This window comes from Dipodomys ordii, unplaced genomic scaffold (genome assembly GCF_000151885.1).
Source record: "Dipodomys ordii isolate 6190 unplaced genomic scaffold, Dord_2.0 Scaffold89, whole genome shotgun sequence".
NCBI classification, from domain to species: domain Eukaryota; kingdom Metazoa; phylum Chordata; class Mammalia; order Rodentia; family Heteromyidae; genus Dipodomys; species Dipodomys ordii.
Window position 1 is genome coordinate 5,229,069 of NW_012267305.1, and position 18,053 is coordinate 5,247,121.

An 18,053-nucleotide genomic window follows, 5' to 3' on the forward strand; every position below is an offset into this window, starting at 1 on the left:
TATAAAAACAGCTTGGTGCTGGCACATGAACAGGCCTGAGGACCAGAAGAATAGAATTGAAGACCCAGGAATGAGCCAACAAATTTATAGCCACCTAATCCTTGAATCAATTCCAAAAGGATCAAAGACCTCAAGGTAAAAGCAGATACCTTGAAAATATTAGAGGAAGAGATAGAAGAAACAATAGAGCTCTTTGGCATAGGTTGACACTGCCTAAAGAAAGATCCAGAAACCCAACAAATCAAAGAAAAAATGGATAAATGAGATTACATTAAACTGCAGTCTCTACGTGGCAAAAACATAGCTATCAAGCTAAATAGAAAGCCCACAGATTAGGAGATTTTTTACTAGCTCTACATCAGACAAGGACCTCATATCTTAAATATAATTAGAACTCAAAAAATTAAACCCCTTAAAACCAAACCCCCAAAGAAATAATAATCCCATTAATAAAGGGGGGTAAAGAATTAGAGACTTCTCTGAAGAAGAAATAAGAATGGCTAATTCAGGCAGGAGAAGGAAAAAAACAAAATGCTTAAATAGGGATACAGTTTGACCCATTATAACAATGATATGTACAAGACACTATGTTGAAAACAAACTTTACAATTTTGGCAGGAGGGAGGTGCAGTAGTTGTGGGGGTGGGAGGGAAGGGATGGTAGAGGAAAAACAAAGGAGGAGGCAACAATGATCAATAGCAAATGTACTCATTACCTTGCTCATGTTACTGTAACCCCTCTGTACAGTATTTTTACAATAAAAATACAAAAATGGCTAATAGACACATGCAGAAACGTACATGTCTGGCCATAAAAGAAATCTACATCAAAACAACATTGAGATTCCATCTCACACTAGTAAGAATGGCCATTATCAAGAAAAGTAATAACTGATGCTGGCAGGAATGTGGCCAAAAGGGAACGCTACTACAGTTTTGGTAGAATTGTATACTTGTTAAACCACTATGGAAAGCAGTATGGAGGTTCCTTAAAAGACTAAACATAGAACTTCCCAGCAATCCCACTCCTGGGCATTTATTCAAATGACCACAAACAAGATCACACTAAAGCTACCAGCACAACCATGTTCCTTGCAGCATTATTTACCATAGCTAAGATATGGAATCAAAGTAGATTAATGGATCAAGAAAATGTGATATATGTACACAAAGGAATTCTATGCTTCCATCAGAAAGAATGACATTGCCCCATTCATAAGGAAATGGAAAGACTTGGAAAACTTTATATTAAGAGAAGCAAGCCAGATCCAAAGAAACACAAGCTGCAGCTGCATGCTTTCCCTCATTTCTAATAACTAGAATATGTATATGATATTCTCAGCAGAGGCTCACAATAGCTCAATATTTATGTGCATATGAGCATATAAAATTATGCTTATTAAAATGAACTCCAAGAAATTGAACAGGCAGTGTATCTAGTGAACTGTTTGCTGTTATTTTTTCTTTATTTCCCCTTTGGTTCATTCCCTCTTGTCACTGTTTTACATTTCTGTACTTTTTGCTTGGATATAAATTTATCTTATTTGCATAAGAGAAGAGGTATTACAGAAATGGTGGGACAAAAGGTGAAGCAATGCAACATTGATATTCACTAGACACTGTAGGAAATGAACTTTACAACTTGAGGGGGAGGGGAGTTGGGCAGAATGGGAGAAAATGAGGGGGAAGGTAACACTGGTCAAAAAGAAATATATTCATTACCTTACTTATGTAACTGTAACCTCTGTGTACCTCAACTTTACAATAAAAAATTTAAAAATACACAATAAAACCCCAAACAAAGAAACAAATAATCTTTTCCAGCTATAAGCAAAGTGGTAAGAGTGCTCAGGGTACCTCCACATGTATTTCATTCTCTGGGTACCTTTACCTCAGATAATGAGATTGTAAATTACAGGAGTAGTGATTGCAAAAGTATTTCTGTTGAGTTGCCTATATTGCAGGCTCATGTTTGGATTTCCTACCAGAAGGATATATGTATTACAGGTCTCCTGGCATTCCTTCCCTCATCCTTTCCTTGCCATTCATTGTAAATAGGTACTTCTTGCTACCAAGGTTCACTTCTATGCTGTTGACAATAAAATATTGTTGGATTAATACAAACAAACAAAATGGCTAGCACAAAATTTAGCAGGCCAACACCCTGTCAAATATATTTTCCTTTATTATCTGGGTGCTAAAGATTGTCACGAATTTTTTAAAATCACAATGCTTTTCCATTTCCTTTAATTTTATTGCTTATTTCCAGTCCTTGTCATTCATACAAGGTGGACTGAGACTGATGCATCTCCAATCTGATCCTGGTTGCTTCATTCTTGTTGCTTCTCGCCTCTGTCTGATTTTCCCCTCATTTTCTGTATATTCAGTCTCTGTTCTCTCCTTACACAAAATATAATTTTATTTTTATATATTTCCATATTTTATCTTGTGACTAATTTTTTGGGTGTGTCAGTCCTGGGGCTAGAACTCAGCACCTGGGTGCAGTCCCTGAACTTTTTGATTAAGGTTAACAATCTGCTACACAGCTACAATCCTGGACTTTGTGGGGTAGATAATTGGAGATAAGAGTCTAACAAGACTTTGCAGCCCAGGTTCACTTTGAATAGCAATCCTTAGACTCAACTTCCTGATAACTAGGATTACAAGTGTGAGCCACCTGTACCTGGTTTGTATCTAATTTTTGATATTTATATATCTTCCTTCTAGAAGTTTTCTACTTTCTTATCAAATATTGACCTCACATTATCCAATTCATTCTTCAAGTTTTGTTTTTATGGGCTTTTCTTCTTTCTCTTATTCCTTATTTCTTTAATTTTAATTGTAAAGGTGATGTACAGACATGTTACAGTTACATAAGTTAGGTAATTAGTACATCGTTTTATTTTTTATTGTGAAAATACTGTACAGAGGAGTTAAAATTACATGGGCAAGATAATGAGTACCTTTCTTATCAAGCATGGTAATGAGTACATTTTTATTTGAATAGTGACACCTTCATTTTCTTCCATTTTTTTCCCTCTCAATTCCCCTCCCCCACAAGTTGTATAGTTCATTTTCAACAGAGTATCTAGTGATTATCACTGCTGAATTAGGTCACCATTTGTCCCACATTTTCTGTGCTTCCCCCTCCCCTTCCAAATCAGATAACGTTACATATAAATAAAATGGTAAAGAAATAAAAAAACACCAACAAAATGGAGATAAACAGAAAAGGAAAAAAAAGTATTACAATGGATAGCAAAAGACAAAACAATTACACTTAGACATTGTAAATTAAACAGTACTCTAAACATTCACAGTGAGACCAAAGGAGGCTATTCTTAGAAGAGGGTAATAAGGGCTCAGTAGCTATATATAAAATGATGTTTATTGAAATTCGCTCCAAGAAATGGAAACAAGAGGTCTCCTACTCTTTAATTTAGAAGCTTACCATTATTTCAATCATAGCTCAATAGTATTTATGTTTACACATCTGTAAGAAATTCCATCTTCTCTTTGGCATTAGCTGTAACAACACTGTGATTTATTCCATACCTATATTCATAGCCAGTGTTCTTACCCAAGCTTCAGTCTGCGTGCTGGATATTCTAACTAGTGTCTAATGAGCTTAATCAAGCTCTGATAACTAGCATAACAAAGATATTCACTAATAAGAAAGAGACTTTCAAAGTGCTATGGTTTCATCACACTTATTTTCAGTTTAGTCCCCAATTTCTGAATATTCTGTTTTCTAACTCTCAAGTCTACTTTATTATCTCTGTTCTTCCTAATGCTATTTTGTCTCATGATCCCATATGTTTTCTGAACTCCAGTGAAACCCACTACAATCTTATCTTTATTCTGCCATTACTTGAGCTTAATCAGAGTCTATGTAGAAAAGCTTTCAAAGTGAAAGTGATAAGGTACAGTTTGAATCAAAGAGAAAACTAGTAGAGCAACATGAATTTTTATAGTGTGGAAAGTGAAATGGAAGGTTAAAGACCGGAGAAGCAGTTAAATAGTTGTAGGAATCTCTTTCTCTCTCTCTCTCTCTCTCTCACACACACACACACACATGAACAATGATTAGGAAATGATGTTTGACATAAGACATGAGGTAAAAATGTTATTTGTCTATTTGTCCTCTCTTCAACATTATGTGCCCTTTCACAAGTTTCTCACTCTGGGTATTATACTTAGAAATCACATATCCAATTAATATAGTCAACTCAGTATCCCATTCTCCAAACACAATAGTATTATATTCATACCTACCAAATTTGTTACATTTAATCAACATTTAAATAAGTCTTTAACATTCAATATATATTAGGGAACAGGGATGATAATTCTTAGGACTTAATTATGTCTTAAGGCTCTGATGATCCCAAAGTCTATCCAACCACAGTTTGGTATTTATCATCTTCTATAAACTACTAACAATGATATTATAAATGCTTTCTCTTATATGCTTTTGCACCAAAACATCATCTTGTATTGAGTATTAATGTTTTACCTTGAACAAATATTTTATTATATATACATATATATATATATATCTAATATATATATATATATATATATATATATATATATATATGCGCTTTGGTATGGTCTTGTTTGTGATCATTTGGGTAAAATACCCAAAAGTGGGATTGCTGTGTCATAGAGAAGCTCTATGTGGAGTCTTTTGAGGAACCTCCATACTGCTTTCCAAAGTGGTTGAACAAGTTTACACTCCCACCAACAATGCAGTAGGTTTCCCTTCTGTCCACATCCCCTCCAGCATCTGTTGTTACTAGAATTCTTTTAAAAAAATAAGTATTTTATTGTGAAAATACTGTACAGAGGGGTTACAATTACATGGGCAAAGTAATGAGTACATTTCTTATCAAGCATTGTTGCCTCCTCCTTTGTTTCCCCTTCCCATTCCTTCCCATACTCCCCTCTCACCACCCCCCCTCACTATCCCCAACCCATCTCCCCTCCGTCCCATTGTCAACATAACATCATGTATATCTCATTGGTGCAATGGGTTCACCTGTATCCCTATTTAAACAATTTGTTTTTTCCCTTCCCTTCCATAAATTATATCAACATCAAATACAGTGAACTCGAATAATCCCTGTTTTCACTGTATTTGATGTTATTAGAGTTCTTGATTCTAGCCATTCTAACTGGGGTGCGGTGGTATCTCAATGTTGTTTTGATTTGCATTTCTTTTATGGCTAGGGAGGTTGAGCATTTCTTTATGTGTCTATTGGCCATCCTTCTTTCCTCTTCACAGAAGTTTCTCTTTAAATCTTTAGCCCACTTATTTATTGGGCAGTTATTTCTTTGAGGATTTGTTGTTGGGCGATTTAATTTTTTGAGTTCCAGGTATATTTTAGATATGACACCCTTGTCTGTTGTATGGCTAGTGAAGATCTTCTCCCAATCTGTGGGCTTTCTGTTGATCTTGCTAGCTATGTCCTTTGCTATGCAGAAGCTCTGCAATTTCATGCAGTCCCATTTGTCCAACCTTTCTTTGATTTGTTGTTTTTCTGGGTCTCTATTAAGAAAATTTCGACCTGTGCCAAGGAGACCTAGGGTTTTTCCTATTCTGTCCTGCAATGTTTTCAAAGTGTCTGCTTTGAACAAATATTTTAAACACATAATTTAATTAATATTTCCCAACTTCTATGCAATGCATTTTAAAGTCATTCTTTGTGCCAGAACTGGAGCTTGAACTTGGGGCCTTGGCATTGTCTCTGATCTTCTTTGGCTCAAGGCTAGCACTCTACCACTTGAGCCACAGCTCCACTTCTGCCTTTTTGATTTTTAATTGGAGATAAGAGTGTCAGGTTCTTTCCTGCCCTGACTGGCTTCAAATTGTGATTCTTAGATTTCACTCTAATGAATAGCTAGGATTACAGGCATGAACCACTGGTACCTGATTTAAACACTCTTTAAAAGAGTGAAATAAACCCCAAGATATGGACACAAGTGTTTTTTTTCTTTATTGCTATTGTCTCTAAGGTATTTATAATGTATCATGTGAATTTTTTGTTTCTTTGTATGTTCCTCCCCCATGATATAACCCCTGTATTTGATGTAGGTACCCTGCATCTTATATATACACTTCTCTAATTTGGGGAGGGGAAGGGAAAAGTCAAAATGCTTAAATAAGGATTCAGGTTGACCCATTGTAACAATGAGATGCACAAGACACTAGAAAAACAAACCTTGCAATTTTGTGGGGGGAAGGGGGCACGGAGGGGGGGAGTGTAGTTGTGGAGGTGGGAGGGAAGCGAGGGTAGGGGAAAATCAAAGGTGGAGGCAACAATGCTTGATAGGAAATACACTCATTACCTTGCTCATGTAACTGTAACCTCTCTATACAGTATTTTTACAATAAAAACATATTTGAAAAAAAGTGTTAAGTAGATCACAAAGATGAAATGCCCTGCTAATGATATATAATTACTAAGAAAAATTATGTATTTGAATTCAAGTATTAATTTGTCTGCTTAGCTCAGGAAGGAAGTTGATAATTTTATTTGTTACTTGGATAGTGAATACAGTGAACAAAACATACTTGAGAAAAAGAACTGTTAGTCATTTGTAAGTGTTCATCAGACTTGTTTTGAATATCAACTTTTTTAGTATAATTCAAACTTACTTTTTTATTGTGAAAATACCGTAGAGAGGGGTTACAATTACATGGGCAAGATAATGAGTACATTTCTTATCAAGCATTGTAGCCTCCTCCTTTGTTTCTCCTTCCCATTCCTTCCCATATCCCCTCCTCACCCCCTCCCCCCTGCCAAAGATGTATATTTCATTTTCGACATAAGATCTTGTACATCTCATTGGTGCAATGGGTCCATCTGTATCCCTATTTAAATAATTTCTTGATTTAATTCTTTAGACTCCAGTAGCATTCTACTTTTTTCCAAATTATTATTTTTCACTTGTGAAGGCTTTTTACCTTTTTAGTTATATTATGCCAGATATTTTTATAGGCAGCTTAAAACTATACAACTTTTCAGTTGTATTAATTTTTCAGCTATTGAGTTTTTTTGCATAGTGAACATCTCTGTCTCTTTAAACTTTATTAAATTTCTTCTAAATAAGCCAACCTCTGATTTAATGTAATTGCTAAAGTGCCTGGTAATTTTAGGTAGCTTATGAGACTATTTTCAGAGTTGGTATTTTTATTGATTATTGTAAATATCTTTAATAACAGGTTAATTCATCCTGGGAGACACATGATATTTTGATATATGGTCATTTTGGGATTTAAAGTATCATCACACTCTAGAATTTCAGAAGTTTACAGTCCAACCAATTGAACTTATTACTTAAACTTAAAAAATATGTATTTAACACACATATATGTACAACCCAGATACCTTCAACAAAATTAAACAAAGGACGTTAGCCAATGGTATACATGGGAAGGAAAACTTACCTTCAAATTCTTTTCAGTAATAATGAAAATAACAATGGCACATAACGAGAGAAACAGTGAAATAATTCAGTGTATACTAGGCCATATACTAAATGCATACATGAATAAATTCATGTTAATCTTTAAAACAACCCTGATAAAGATAATATTATTGTTATTATTCCCATTTAATAGATAATAATACCAAGGTACATGAAATTGAAATGAAACAAATTTTCTCATAGCCATAACTGACAATGACAGAGCTAGGAGATTTTATATTCAATAGCTACTCTACCCTTTAATTTGGATTAAAAAATTCAAAGTATTAATCTGGAGATGCAGTTTTGTTTTCCTATAATTTTCTTTTCTTTAATGTTTAACAATTTGGGGGAGGTTCCTGGAAGCTCACAGGGCTTTGTAGCACAATAACTTCATTTGACAAAATCCAGAGTTACAAAACTCATAGGGGATTTATTTTCTATATTTTGTACAGATTTTAACACTTTTAATTGACACAAAGCATGTACAAATTTACAGAGACCCATGGGATGTTTCAATATACATAGATCTTATTTAATGCCTGAATATGTTGATACCACACTCATCACCTCAAATATTTAACATGCAATATTTACCATATATATATAGATAGAGAGAGAGAGAGAGAGAGAGAGAGAGAGAGAGAGAAAGAGAGAGAGAGAGAGAGGTATGACAGACAGAGACACAGAAACACAAAAAGATGCTACAAATAGAAACCAGGGCCTTGCATATGCTAGGTAGGTGCTCTACATTCCTAGACTGAAATAAGCATTCTCAATTTATTTGTAGAGTACATATATATGAAACAGTGAAACCCTTCTATCACTCTCCCTTCCCATTTTTCCCAATGGTACTTGACCCCTCAATTTTCCTAGTTCTATAAAATATACATTTAGTTATAGTCATGTTTCTGCACAATACAATACAAGAACTAAATCCTTTTAACAGCACCATTTTAGCAGTTGACTACTCCACTTTCCATTTTGAGCCAATATTTTCCTATCTACTTCAATGAGACTAATAAGTTTTAAATACCACATGTGACAATATGAAGTGGTACTTGTCTTTATTCAACTTGTTTCTTTTAATGTAATGTGAACCTAGAAAAACATATTAGCTGTTAGTTTTGCAAATTTATAGCTTCTCCTGTGTTTCAACTCAACCTCAACCTTATTCATTCAGTTATGTTTTGTCAGCTAGTTTTTGTTTTGTATGGATATGCTATATTGATCAGCACTGAGTATTTATAACCCACTCATTTTAAAAGGCATTAAAGCTCATGATGTTTTAACAAATAAAATTGTTTTACTCTTGACATATTGACAAGTGATTTGATATATGGAAAAGGAAAACACACTCAAATCAAACACACTCAAATCAAATCTTTCACTTGGCTATGAGAGAAAATAAAGTTAATGTAAGTTAACATTATAGTATTAATAAGCACATTGGTGATAGAGTATCCAACAAAAATAATCCACTCATAAATTATTGGTAGATGATGGCAATAAAGTTAAGACTATATTCTCATCCTCCATGAAGCATCAAGCTTAAATGTATGCAATTAAAAGTATAATTCTGAAGTCTTATTCACTGCTTTGATTTGTAAGGCTATAGCTTTAGATTGATAGGAAAATCTTTTGCAAAAATATTATGGGCCATGGAATCCTCAAGAAATGTTTGTCCTTTCCATTGTAACCATGTTGTGAACCTACAGAATGTGGTTTATATTATCATGAATAGGACATGGGAGAAATAATGAACATTGATTTTATGAAGCAAAAATCACATTGTAAAATGTTATCAGACAATAGAAAAATAATTTAATATGATAATTCAATAATAATGGAATAATTAAATTAATAAAAATTAATATAATGACTCACATATACAATTATAAAATTTATACTCCCAATAAAAATCAAATTTTGGTTTATACATCTAGTGAAGGTATGGCCTCACAGTAATGTATACCTAAACTATTGCCATTGCCAAGCAGAAGTTTACAACTTTCACCAACTATTAAGCTTTATTTTAGACCAAAATATTGTCATATTCATATTTAGTAAAGTAATATAAAATGACTTTTATTTTTTAATTACAAAGCCCAACCACTAGCAAATGGTACAAGACATATAAAATATTTAATAGAAGATTAAAGATACTAAGATATACTTTCCTGGATAAATGAGTGAGACATAGCCTCTCACTACAATAAACCCAACAGTGTAATATAACCAAATTATTTTATCAGTAGTTTTTCTCACTGAAATAACTTTGTGCTCTCCTATGTGGACTACATAGAAGAAAATGTCACTTATTGGATGGATGAGTTCATCTTCACATTATAAAATCAATCTTCTTATTTTTAAGCCACACTTCATTTATCTGTTGTGAGTTTAACCTCTTTTCCAAGGTATTTTAGACTTTGAATTAATTCAAATTTATTTTAAATTCTGTAAAGCAATTCAGAATATATTCACTGCTCTATAAATAATGCATAGATATAATACTATGATGTTGGGCTATTATGAGTGAAAAATATTTGACACCAATTCTGTTTATATACAATTGAAGAAATATGAGCAATTTTTCATGAGCTTTACAATCTTAATGACAGTTGCCCTATTTGCTAACAGGCATTGTAGCTGGGCTACCCAAAGATCTTCAATCAGACTTTCTCTATACAGATAATTAAGAGGAAAAACAGTGAAATCAACTAACCAATGGATAGTTTTAGTAAAATGGCCAGCTATTCTGACAGTCAATCCAATATTAGATAATGAGTTTGTCTGAATATTTCCCATTTTCAACAAATTATTTGGACACAAAGTACATTTAACAGGGAAAAACACAACAGAACAAATAGACAATGACAGGGGTGAAGCTCTGGAGTTCTGCCAATCCCAGGCACATGGGATAATGAAAAGATTCCTGCTCTAGGAGTTTCAACTATGTGAAAAACCCGAGGTGAAATTTTGTATATTTTAAGCGATTTATTGTTGCCATGACTCCTTCTCCAAAATATTCAAAAATGCCCTGGGAGGAAGTGAATCAGGATTGTTCTTCCTCTTTCTGAATATTGAAAGGTTGATTATATGATAAACATCTTCCCTTTCTTGTTTACCCTTACAAGTATTCTTTAGTCTCAAAGCTTGGTGAGACCAGAGCATCTTTGCCAATCAACAAACACTTGTGTTTACACGTAACTTTGCAAGTATTAAATAACAAGACAAACTATTGCATGATAAATTTATAATTTAGCACCTAAATTTGAATTTGTGATATTAAAATATATTTAATCTTATTTAAGATATACTAAAGGCTGGGAATGGTGGGTCATACCTGGAACTCACAGTGTATTCAGGATGATCAGCAGTTGAGACCATCCTCAGGCAGAGACTACCTGAAAAATAAAGCAAAAAATGCATGCAGGCTGTAGCACACATGTTAGAGGGGTTGCCTTGTAAATACAAGCTCCCCACTTCTCCTCCCCACAGAAAGGAGCCAGAGTTTCTGTAATAGACTGTATGTTTTCTCTCATATGTGATTTCCAAATCTAAAAGAAAAACATGTAAACACACATAAAATCATAAATACACATATATAATTCTTTTGCTTCAAGGAATTTGCTAATATATATATATATATACACATACATATATTGTTTTTTCCTTAAGAAAGAAATAACCATTATTATTTCCAGAGATTAAGAATACGTAGTGAGAAAAGTATGAAGACATTTATCAAAGTTCACTAATAAATAAAACTAGAAGCAGATCATATTATATCATAACACAAGGATCCTCTACAATTTGTTGAACAAATTAAATGAAAAAAATAAGAGGACTTGGTAAATAGTGTCCTATAGTCTCTATGTGTGTGTGCACATATATGTATATATATATATACATGTATATATATATACGTGTGTGTATGTTTGTAAATGTATACACACATATTCTTTTGGTAAGGCAGAAGCATATCTTTGAGGACAAAAGGTAAAAAGGTTAAATTATCTAAGGTAGTTCTCAAGGATGTCTTTTTCTGATACATTATTCAAATCATTGCCTTGAATTTGACAGATTTTTAAGAACTGCTTAGAAGGTCTAACCATTAATCTTCATATTTGCATCAGTATATGTTATTCTTACTGGTATTTATTTAATCAGAGCACTCTCTATACTTCTTAAATTGTTGAAGATTAGATTAATTAATACATGTAAATTTCTTGGTATAGTGTGTGGTATATCATAATTCAAACTACTGAGGATCCACCATTGGCATTACAGAAACAGAATGGTGGATACAACAAAATAAATAGCTAAGCCCTTCAATATCCAGAAACTACTAACAAAGACATAAACATAAATATCTGCATTGTATGGCTGATTTTAGGAAGTACAGTAATAAAGGCACATAATTATCTTTTAGAGGTGAAGCAAATGCAAAAAATTCTTTTTAACCACAATCATTCCAGCACCTATTATTTTGTTTTTTCCCATTATACTCATTCTTTCTAGAGAAACATAATGTATTGTTTTTCCTTTGCATATCCCCTGGGTATTAATGATATTGAACAGTTTTTCTTATACCTGTTAACCATTGATATGCTTATCCTCAAAATAACTCCATTTTAAGGAGAAAAAATAAGGTTGTACATTTATTTCTAATCTGATCATCATGTGTTTAACTCTTTATTTAGTTACCAGTTCCTAGAAGTTTTATTCAATCGTTTGTTTATCATGAAGAGAATCAATGAGAGAAGATCTGTTGGATATAGTAGTATGCCAAAATAAATGAGTTTTACATAAATTTGTGAATAAACAATAGCTTTTGACATAACATTTCATTTCAGAAAACTATTAGATAAAATAAGATAGAAATTGTCCATTTGAGATAAATGGTGTATTTCTTGTCACCTGTCAAGGATGTACCTCTACTCTGAAGAGATAAATTTTCCCTGTTGTGATTTCAGGATCATTAACTTATAGTTTCTATTTCTGCCTCATGGTTTTATTTTTGCTCCAGCTGAACCCCCAAACAACAAAATTTACTCTAGGAAATTCAGTATTGGAAACATTTTATACTGTAGTTTCCATTAATAAACCAGTGTTTACATATCATATCGTTTCTTTCTCTTGCTGTATCATGTTTTTGAAATCATGTAAACTTCATATTCAGGGAATTGCCATTTTTTATAGTTTCTCCAGATATTCCTCATTACTGAGAAATACAAATATTTTTTTGAACCCTTGCTGGAGAAAACAAAACCTGTGTTGCTATCTGAATCATTATGAGCTACCTACTGCACTTGAGCCAAACAGTTGCACAGAAAGTATTTCATATGTTTTTCTCTTCATAAGAAAGGTATGACAAGAATAAGATGTGATTCCATAATTGCAGTTCAAACTTTTCCTCATCCAAATAAGACCTGTTACTGTGGTGAGGAGGTCACAAGTTACAGTTGAGAAGTTTATCAACTGTACACCCTTCCATTCTGGTTAAATTGATACCTGATTTGCACATGCCACTCTGGGTGAGACCAACATGGAAAATCCAAAGTTAAATTTGGTGCAACCTGGTGGCATGGGAGTAGGAGGCAGGAAGATTATGAGTTTGAGGCTATTGTGGGCTATATAACCAGACTCGGTCTTGAAAACCAAATATAAGTTAACTGTGACTCAGTTCTTTGACAAAGTAGTTCTGGTCTAAATTCATCTGTATGCAGGGTGCTCAGGTAATATTTTGTTCTAAAAGGCTCTAAGGCATAGCAAAATACATTATTTTATACAACTTTGCCTTGTAATGAGCATATGCTTTTAAATGAGATAGAGTCAGACTTCAATCCCTGGGTACAAATCTGTGTGACCATGAAAAAATAACTCTCTTCAAAAGAATGATTGTATCCTCAAAAATAGATAGGCAAAAAATTTAATTTGTTCAAATGTAATGTGTTCAAAATTCAGAGATAAGAACTTCCACAGGGTATCAAGTGGCAAGCAACTCTGCCTCATGAATGAGTCTAGTGCCCTTATAAAAAGTGAAGCCAGATGGGCACTGACGGCTCATGCCTATAATCCTAGCTAATCAGGAGGCTGGGATCTGAGGATCATGGTTGGAAATCCTCCATGGCAGGGAAGTCAGAGAGACTCTAATCTCCAATTGACCATCAAAAAACTGGAAGTGAAGCTGTGACTCAAAGTGGTAGAGCCCTAGCTTTGAGAACAAAAGATTAGAGACTGTCAAAGCCCTGATTTCTTTTTTCTTTTTTTTACAGGTAAATAAAGATAGGTATATTATATTTACTACAGCAAACAGTATTATGCCAGGAACTATTGGAAAGTTACATGAACAAGGTAATGAGTGCATTTCCTATCAAGCATTGTTGCCATCTACTTTGTTTTTCCCATACCATCCCTTCCCTCCCACCTCCACAACCATACTCCCCCGCCCCTCACCGCCTGCCTAAATTGTAAAGTTCATTTTTCAACATAGATAGTCTTGCACATCTTATTGTTACAATGGGTCAACCTGTATCCCTATTTAAACATTTTGTTTTTTTTAACTCCACACTGACAAAAATAAGTGAAGCCAGGGTGAACTCTCATCCTTTGACCTATTTGAGGACATAACAAGAGGATAGATATCTATAAGCTAGAAAGGGAGGCCATTCTAGATGCTGAATGTATCTTGATCTAAGCTACTCAGTGTGCAGAAGTATGAGAAATATGTTTCTGTAATTTGCAAACCATCAAGTCTGTACTATTGTTGTTATCCTAGCACTAATAACTATGGGATTCTATGAACTTAAGTTTTCCTATTGAAAATACAGACTCCTTTTGAAGCCAAGTAAATAGTTTTTATTTAAGTATGTAGGGTGGGTTTCACAAAATAAATGATAAAATTCACATTTAGTATTATTGCATGGAATAATATCATTAATATGTGTTCTTCATTTTTCAATTATTCATCAACTGATGATTATGTGAAAAGCATATGACCTGCTCATTGTCCTTGAGAACTCTAGAGTTTGGTTGGGAAAATGAGACCTAGATAAAAAAAATCAACAACCAAATGGGGTATCATAGGCCAAGATCTAAATGACTTAGATTTCCTGGCTGAGGAAAGAAAAACTTGTATAATAAAATTAATATGTCCAAGCAACATGACCTCATTCTCTTGGCATGAATCTGTGTGTGACCACATTATAAAGACTGTCCCCAAGTTTGAGAGATTTAAACAATTACTAAATTATTGACTGCAGCACAACATCTCCATTAAACAGGGAGAATAGAAGTTCCAAGGGCAAATATCCATAAACGGTATACCCAAAGGACAAATTACAAGATCTGCTGTTACCATTCATTCTCTATAGTAGGACCACCTTCTCAACATTTTCTGACATGCTCACAACAAGCATGCAAACAATACTATGCAATTCGTTTGATTAAAACATATTTGCAAAGAATAAGAATAATGGAATTAGTAGGATATGTAATATCTACGATGGAATGGATTTTGGGTTATGCTTATAAATGTCACTGACAGTCTCTGAGCACTTCCTCTGGATGTGGTACAAATGATAAGATGACTACATAATAGAGAGTACAGAGATGAAATGTGTATTCAGATTAATACACTGAATAATTCATTCATGAATCACAAAGGGGGGATTGATAATAGTGCCCAACCTGATTTTCAGTGTCGCACATGGATAATGCTACAATGTTACTTGTTTTCTCAATACATAATGATTGATTTCTAACTCTGTACCCTCTACTGCACTACACCAGGAAATATTTAATGAATAAGATGAGACTGCTGCTCTTGAAGAAGTTACATAAAATAAGTTATTAGAAATGGTGTATGTGGCCAGGCACTAGTGTTTCATGCCTGTTTTCCTAGCTACACAACAGACTGAGATCTGTGCTTCAAGTGGTAGAGCACTAGCCTTAAGCAAAAAAGCTTAAAGACAGTACCCAGCCCTGAGTTCAAGCCCCAGGAGTCGCATATGCATGCAAACATGTACACACACACACACACACACACACACACACAAAATGGTATATGTAGTAGACAATAGAGGCAGGTAGTTACTAAGGAAGTTTATATAATGTACGACTTAACCCAGTTATGAGAATTAGGAAAACCTCAAGGGTACATGCTATCAAAGCCAGGATGCAAAGATGGACTAAGAATTAACCCGGTGACAAGCGTTGAGAGACAAGGAAGTGTGTCCCAAGGACAAAGATGGATTCCAAAACCAGATGTAAGAATGGTATTGTTAATATGAGTATAACTATAAAATAAAATCTCAAATGGACTGGGAAGGTGGCTCAGTGGTAGAGCGCTTGCCTTGCATGCCTGAGGCCCTGGGTTAGATTCCTCAGCACCACATAAGCAAAAAAGAAAAAAGCCGGAAGTGGCACTGTAGCTCAAGTGGTAGAGTGCTAGCCTTGAGCTGAAGAGCTGAAGGACAGCACCCAGGCCGAGTTCAGGCCCCACGACCGGACCAAAAAAATAAAAATAAAATAAAATCTCAGAGTAAGAATAAGCAGACAGGAGAACTGAAAAAGCACAAGGCAGATTAGGAAAAAACTTTAAAAAAAAAAACAAACCACCCTGAAAGCAATGGATAATGTTAAGCAGGCACTTATTCTGAGCAGGTCTCTTCCTGAACAATTACTTTAAAAGATAAATCAGCCAGAGACTCAGGCATCGGTGAAGAGACTGTTGCACTAATTGACATGTTTTCCTGTTCAAAAATAGGTTCACTGCTGATGGACATAAGAGACACACAAAAATTAAGAAATAATATCTACAAGACTTAATGACTCATGAAATTTAGAAAATAAACAAAAATGGGACATCTGCATTTCTGGGATAGTTATAGAAAAGTAACAGATACCTTCAGAGAATTTTGTTACTATATGGATTGAGATAAACATTAAGAAAAGAAGAGTAAGTCGCAAATAACCTAGGGGAAAAGAATGCTGTGAAGATGATGTGAGAAATACCCAGGTGTGCCAGAGGAATTGATATCGTGAATATCATGTTGGATGTCATGGACATCCAAAATAAAATCTGAATGTAGTCCATACTTAAACATACTGCACTGACAGTTTTGAAGAATACTAGTCGGGTCTTTTGTAGAATACTCTTTCATTTTATTTTATTTGAAGCTTTTTTATGAATAAATTGAGGTAATGTTAGTAGTAGTGTATCCCGTTTCAATATATCACAGATAGGTAGGGTGTATCATTCATTTTCAAAGACTCATCTTTCCAGTATTCCTTTACATGCTGTGTAACAGATTATTTAATCCTTTCCTGTGCCTCCAGTACATTAGATTTCTAGTAGTTCCTTCTGTGGAAATGTATTCTATGATTTGAAGATTTTGTTCCATATATGTAAGAAGAGTATGGAGTTGAATGAACTGTAACAATGGCTGCAGTGCCCTTCCTCTCACACATACTTTCTGAAGTTTCTAGAGACTCAAACCTCAAGCACTCATTAAGGTATATGAAGAAAAATGTCACAAGTTACCCAATTTTTCCAGCCTTTATGTAACTCAGATTTTGATGATATTTATCAACTCTCAAAGCACCCTCAGGGAATCTTGTTTACTGGCATCTCATTTTGTGTTTGTTCTAAGAAAGCCAGTATTCTCGGTTCCTCTTTAGCTTTTAGGACAGTTATTGCCGGCTACCACAAAGCCCTTGAAAATTCATGAAAAATTACAAATTTGAATATTTTTTATCTTAATCAGAAAGTGTGAATTACACTTCAATTCTACTTCTGCAAGTAGAGATGTGAATGAGTTTATTTTACTTGGATGTGTGATTGTTTTATTTAAAAATGCATTCTTATTTGACACTAGGTATCTGTCAGTTCTAAATGTACCTCATTATTGTAGTGCTTCTCCAAGTAACATATGGCCCTACTGTTTACTAGTCTATTAAATATTAATATTAATATTGACTATTAAGCATGTCTCCCTATTAGGAACTTAAGTACTACTATAAACTTGATGTGAAATATGTACCTTTGGAATTTACATATTTAAACACTATCTTTTCTTGCACTAATAAAATAGCAGTAAAAGTACGTTGAAACACTGAGGAAAGTGAAATGATTGCTCCTAGATTTGATTTTATTACTCAATATTTTTGATGGTCTGTTTAATAAAGACATAAGTTGTAAGCTGTATTTAAAAAATTTCAGAACACTGAGAAATTGTTAACTGCCAGTGCCCGCTTACATTTTTCCAACTATTTTTAACAACTGAAATTCACATATAGTTAAGAGGATAAACTTTATTTTTAGTATATATAAATATATAGTGAAATATTTACAGCAATCATACTTTATACAAGCCACTATTTTCTTTCTCCTTGGTGGGTGGGAAGAGCACTTAAGATCCAACTTCTTAGCAAATTTCAAGCATGCAGGACACTATTTTTTGAAATATTCCCTGAACCGAATGCCAGATTTGCAGAACAAATTCATATTTCATAACTGAATCTTTGTACCATTGTATCATCCTTTCCCAATTTCAAATATTTGCTAATTTCAGA

General features: G+C 33.9%; 1 protein-coding gene across 1 annotated transcript in view; it reads left to right on the top strand.

The window, feature by feature from the left end:
* Positions 1–18,053, top strand: part of LOC105992845 — a 155,520-nt gene that overhangs the window by 93,487 nt on the left and 43,980 nt on the right. Inside the window, exon 2 of the mRNA XM_013025927.1 lies at positions 13,754–13,832. Coding sequence (XP_012881381.1) covers positions 13,754–13,832 — 79 coding nt within the window. The remainder of the gene's footprint in view (positions 1–13,753; positions 13,833–18,053) is intronic.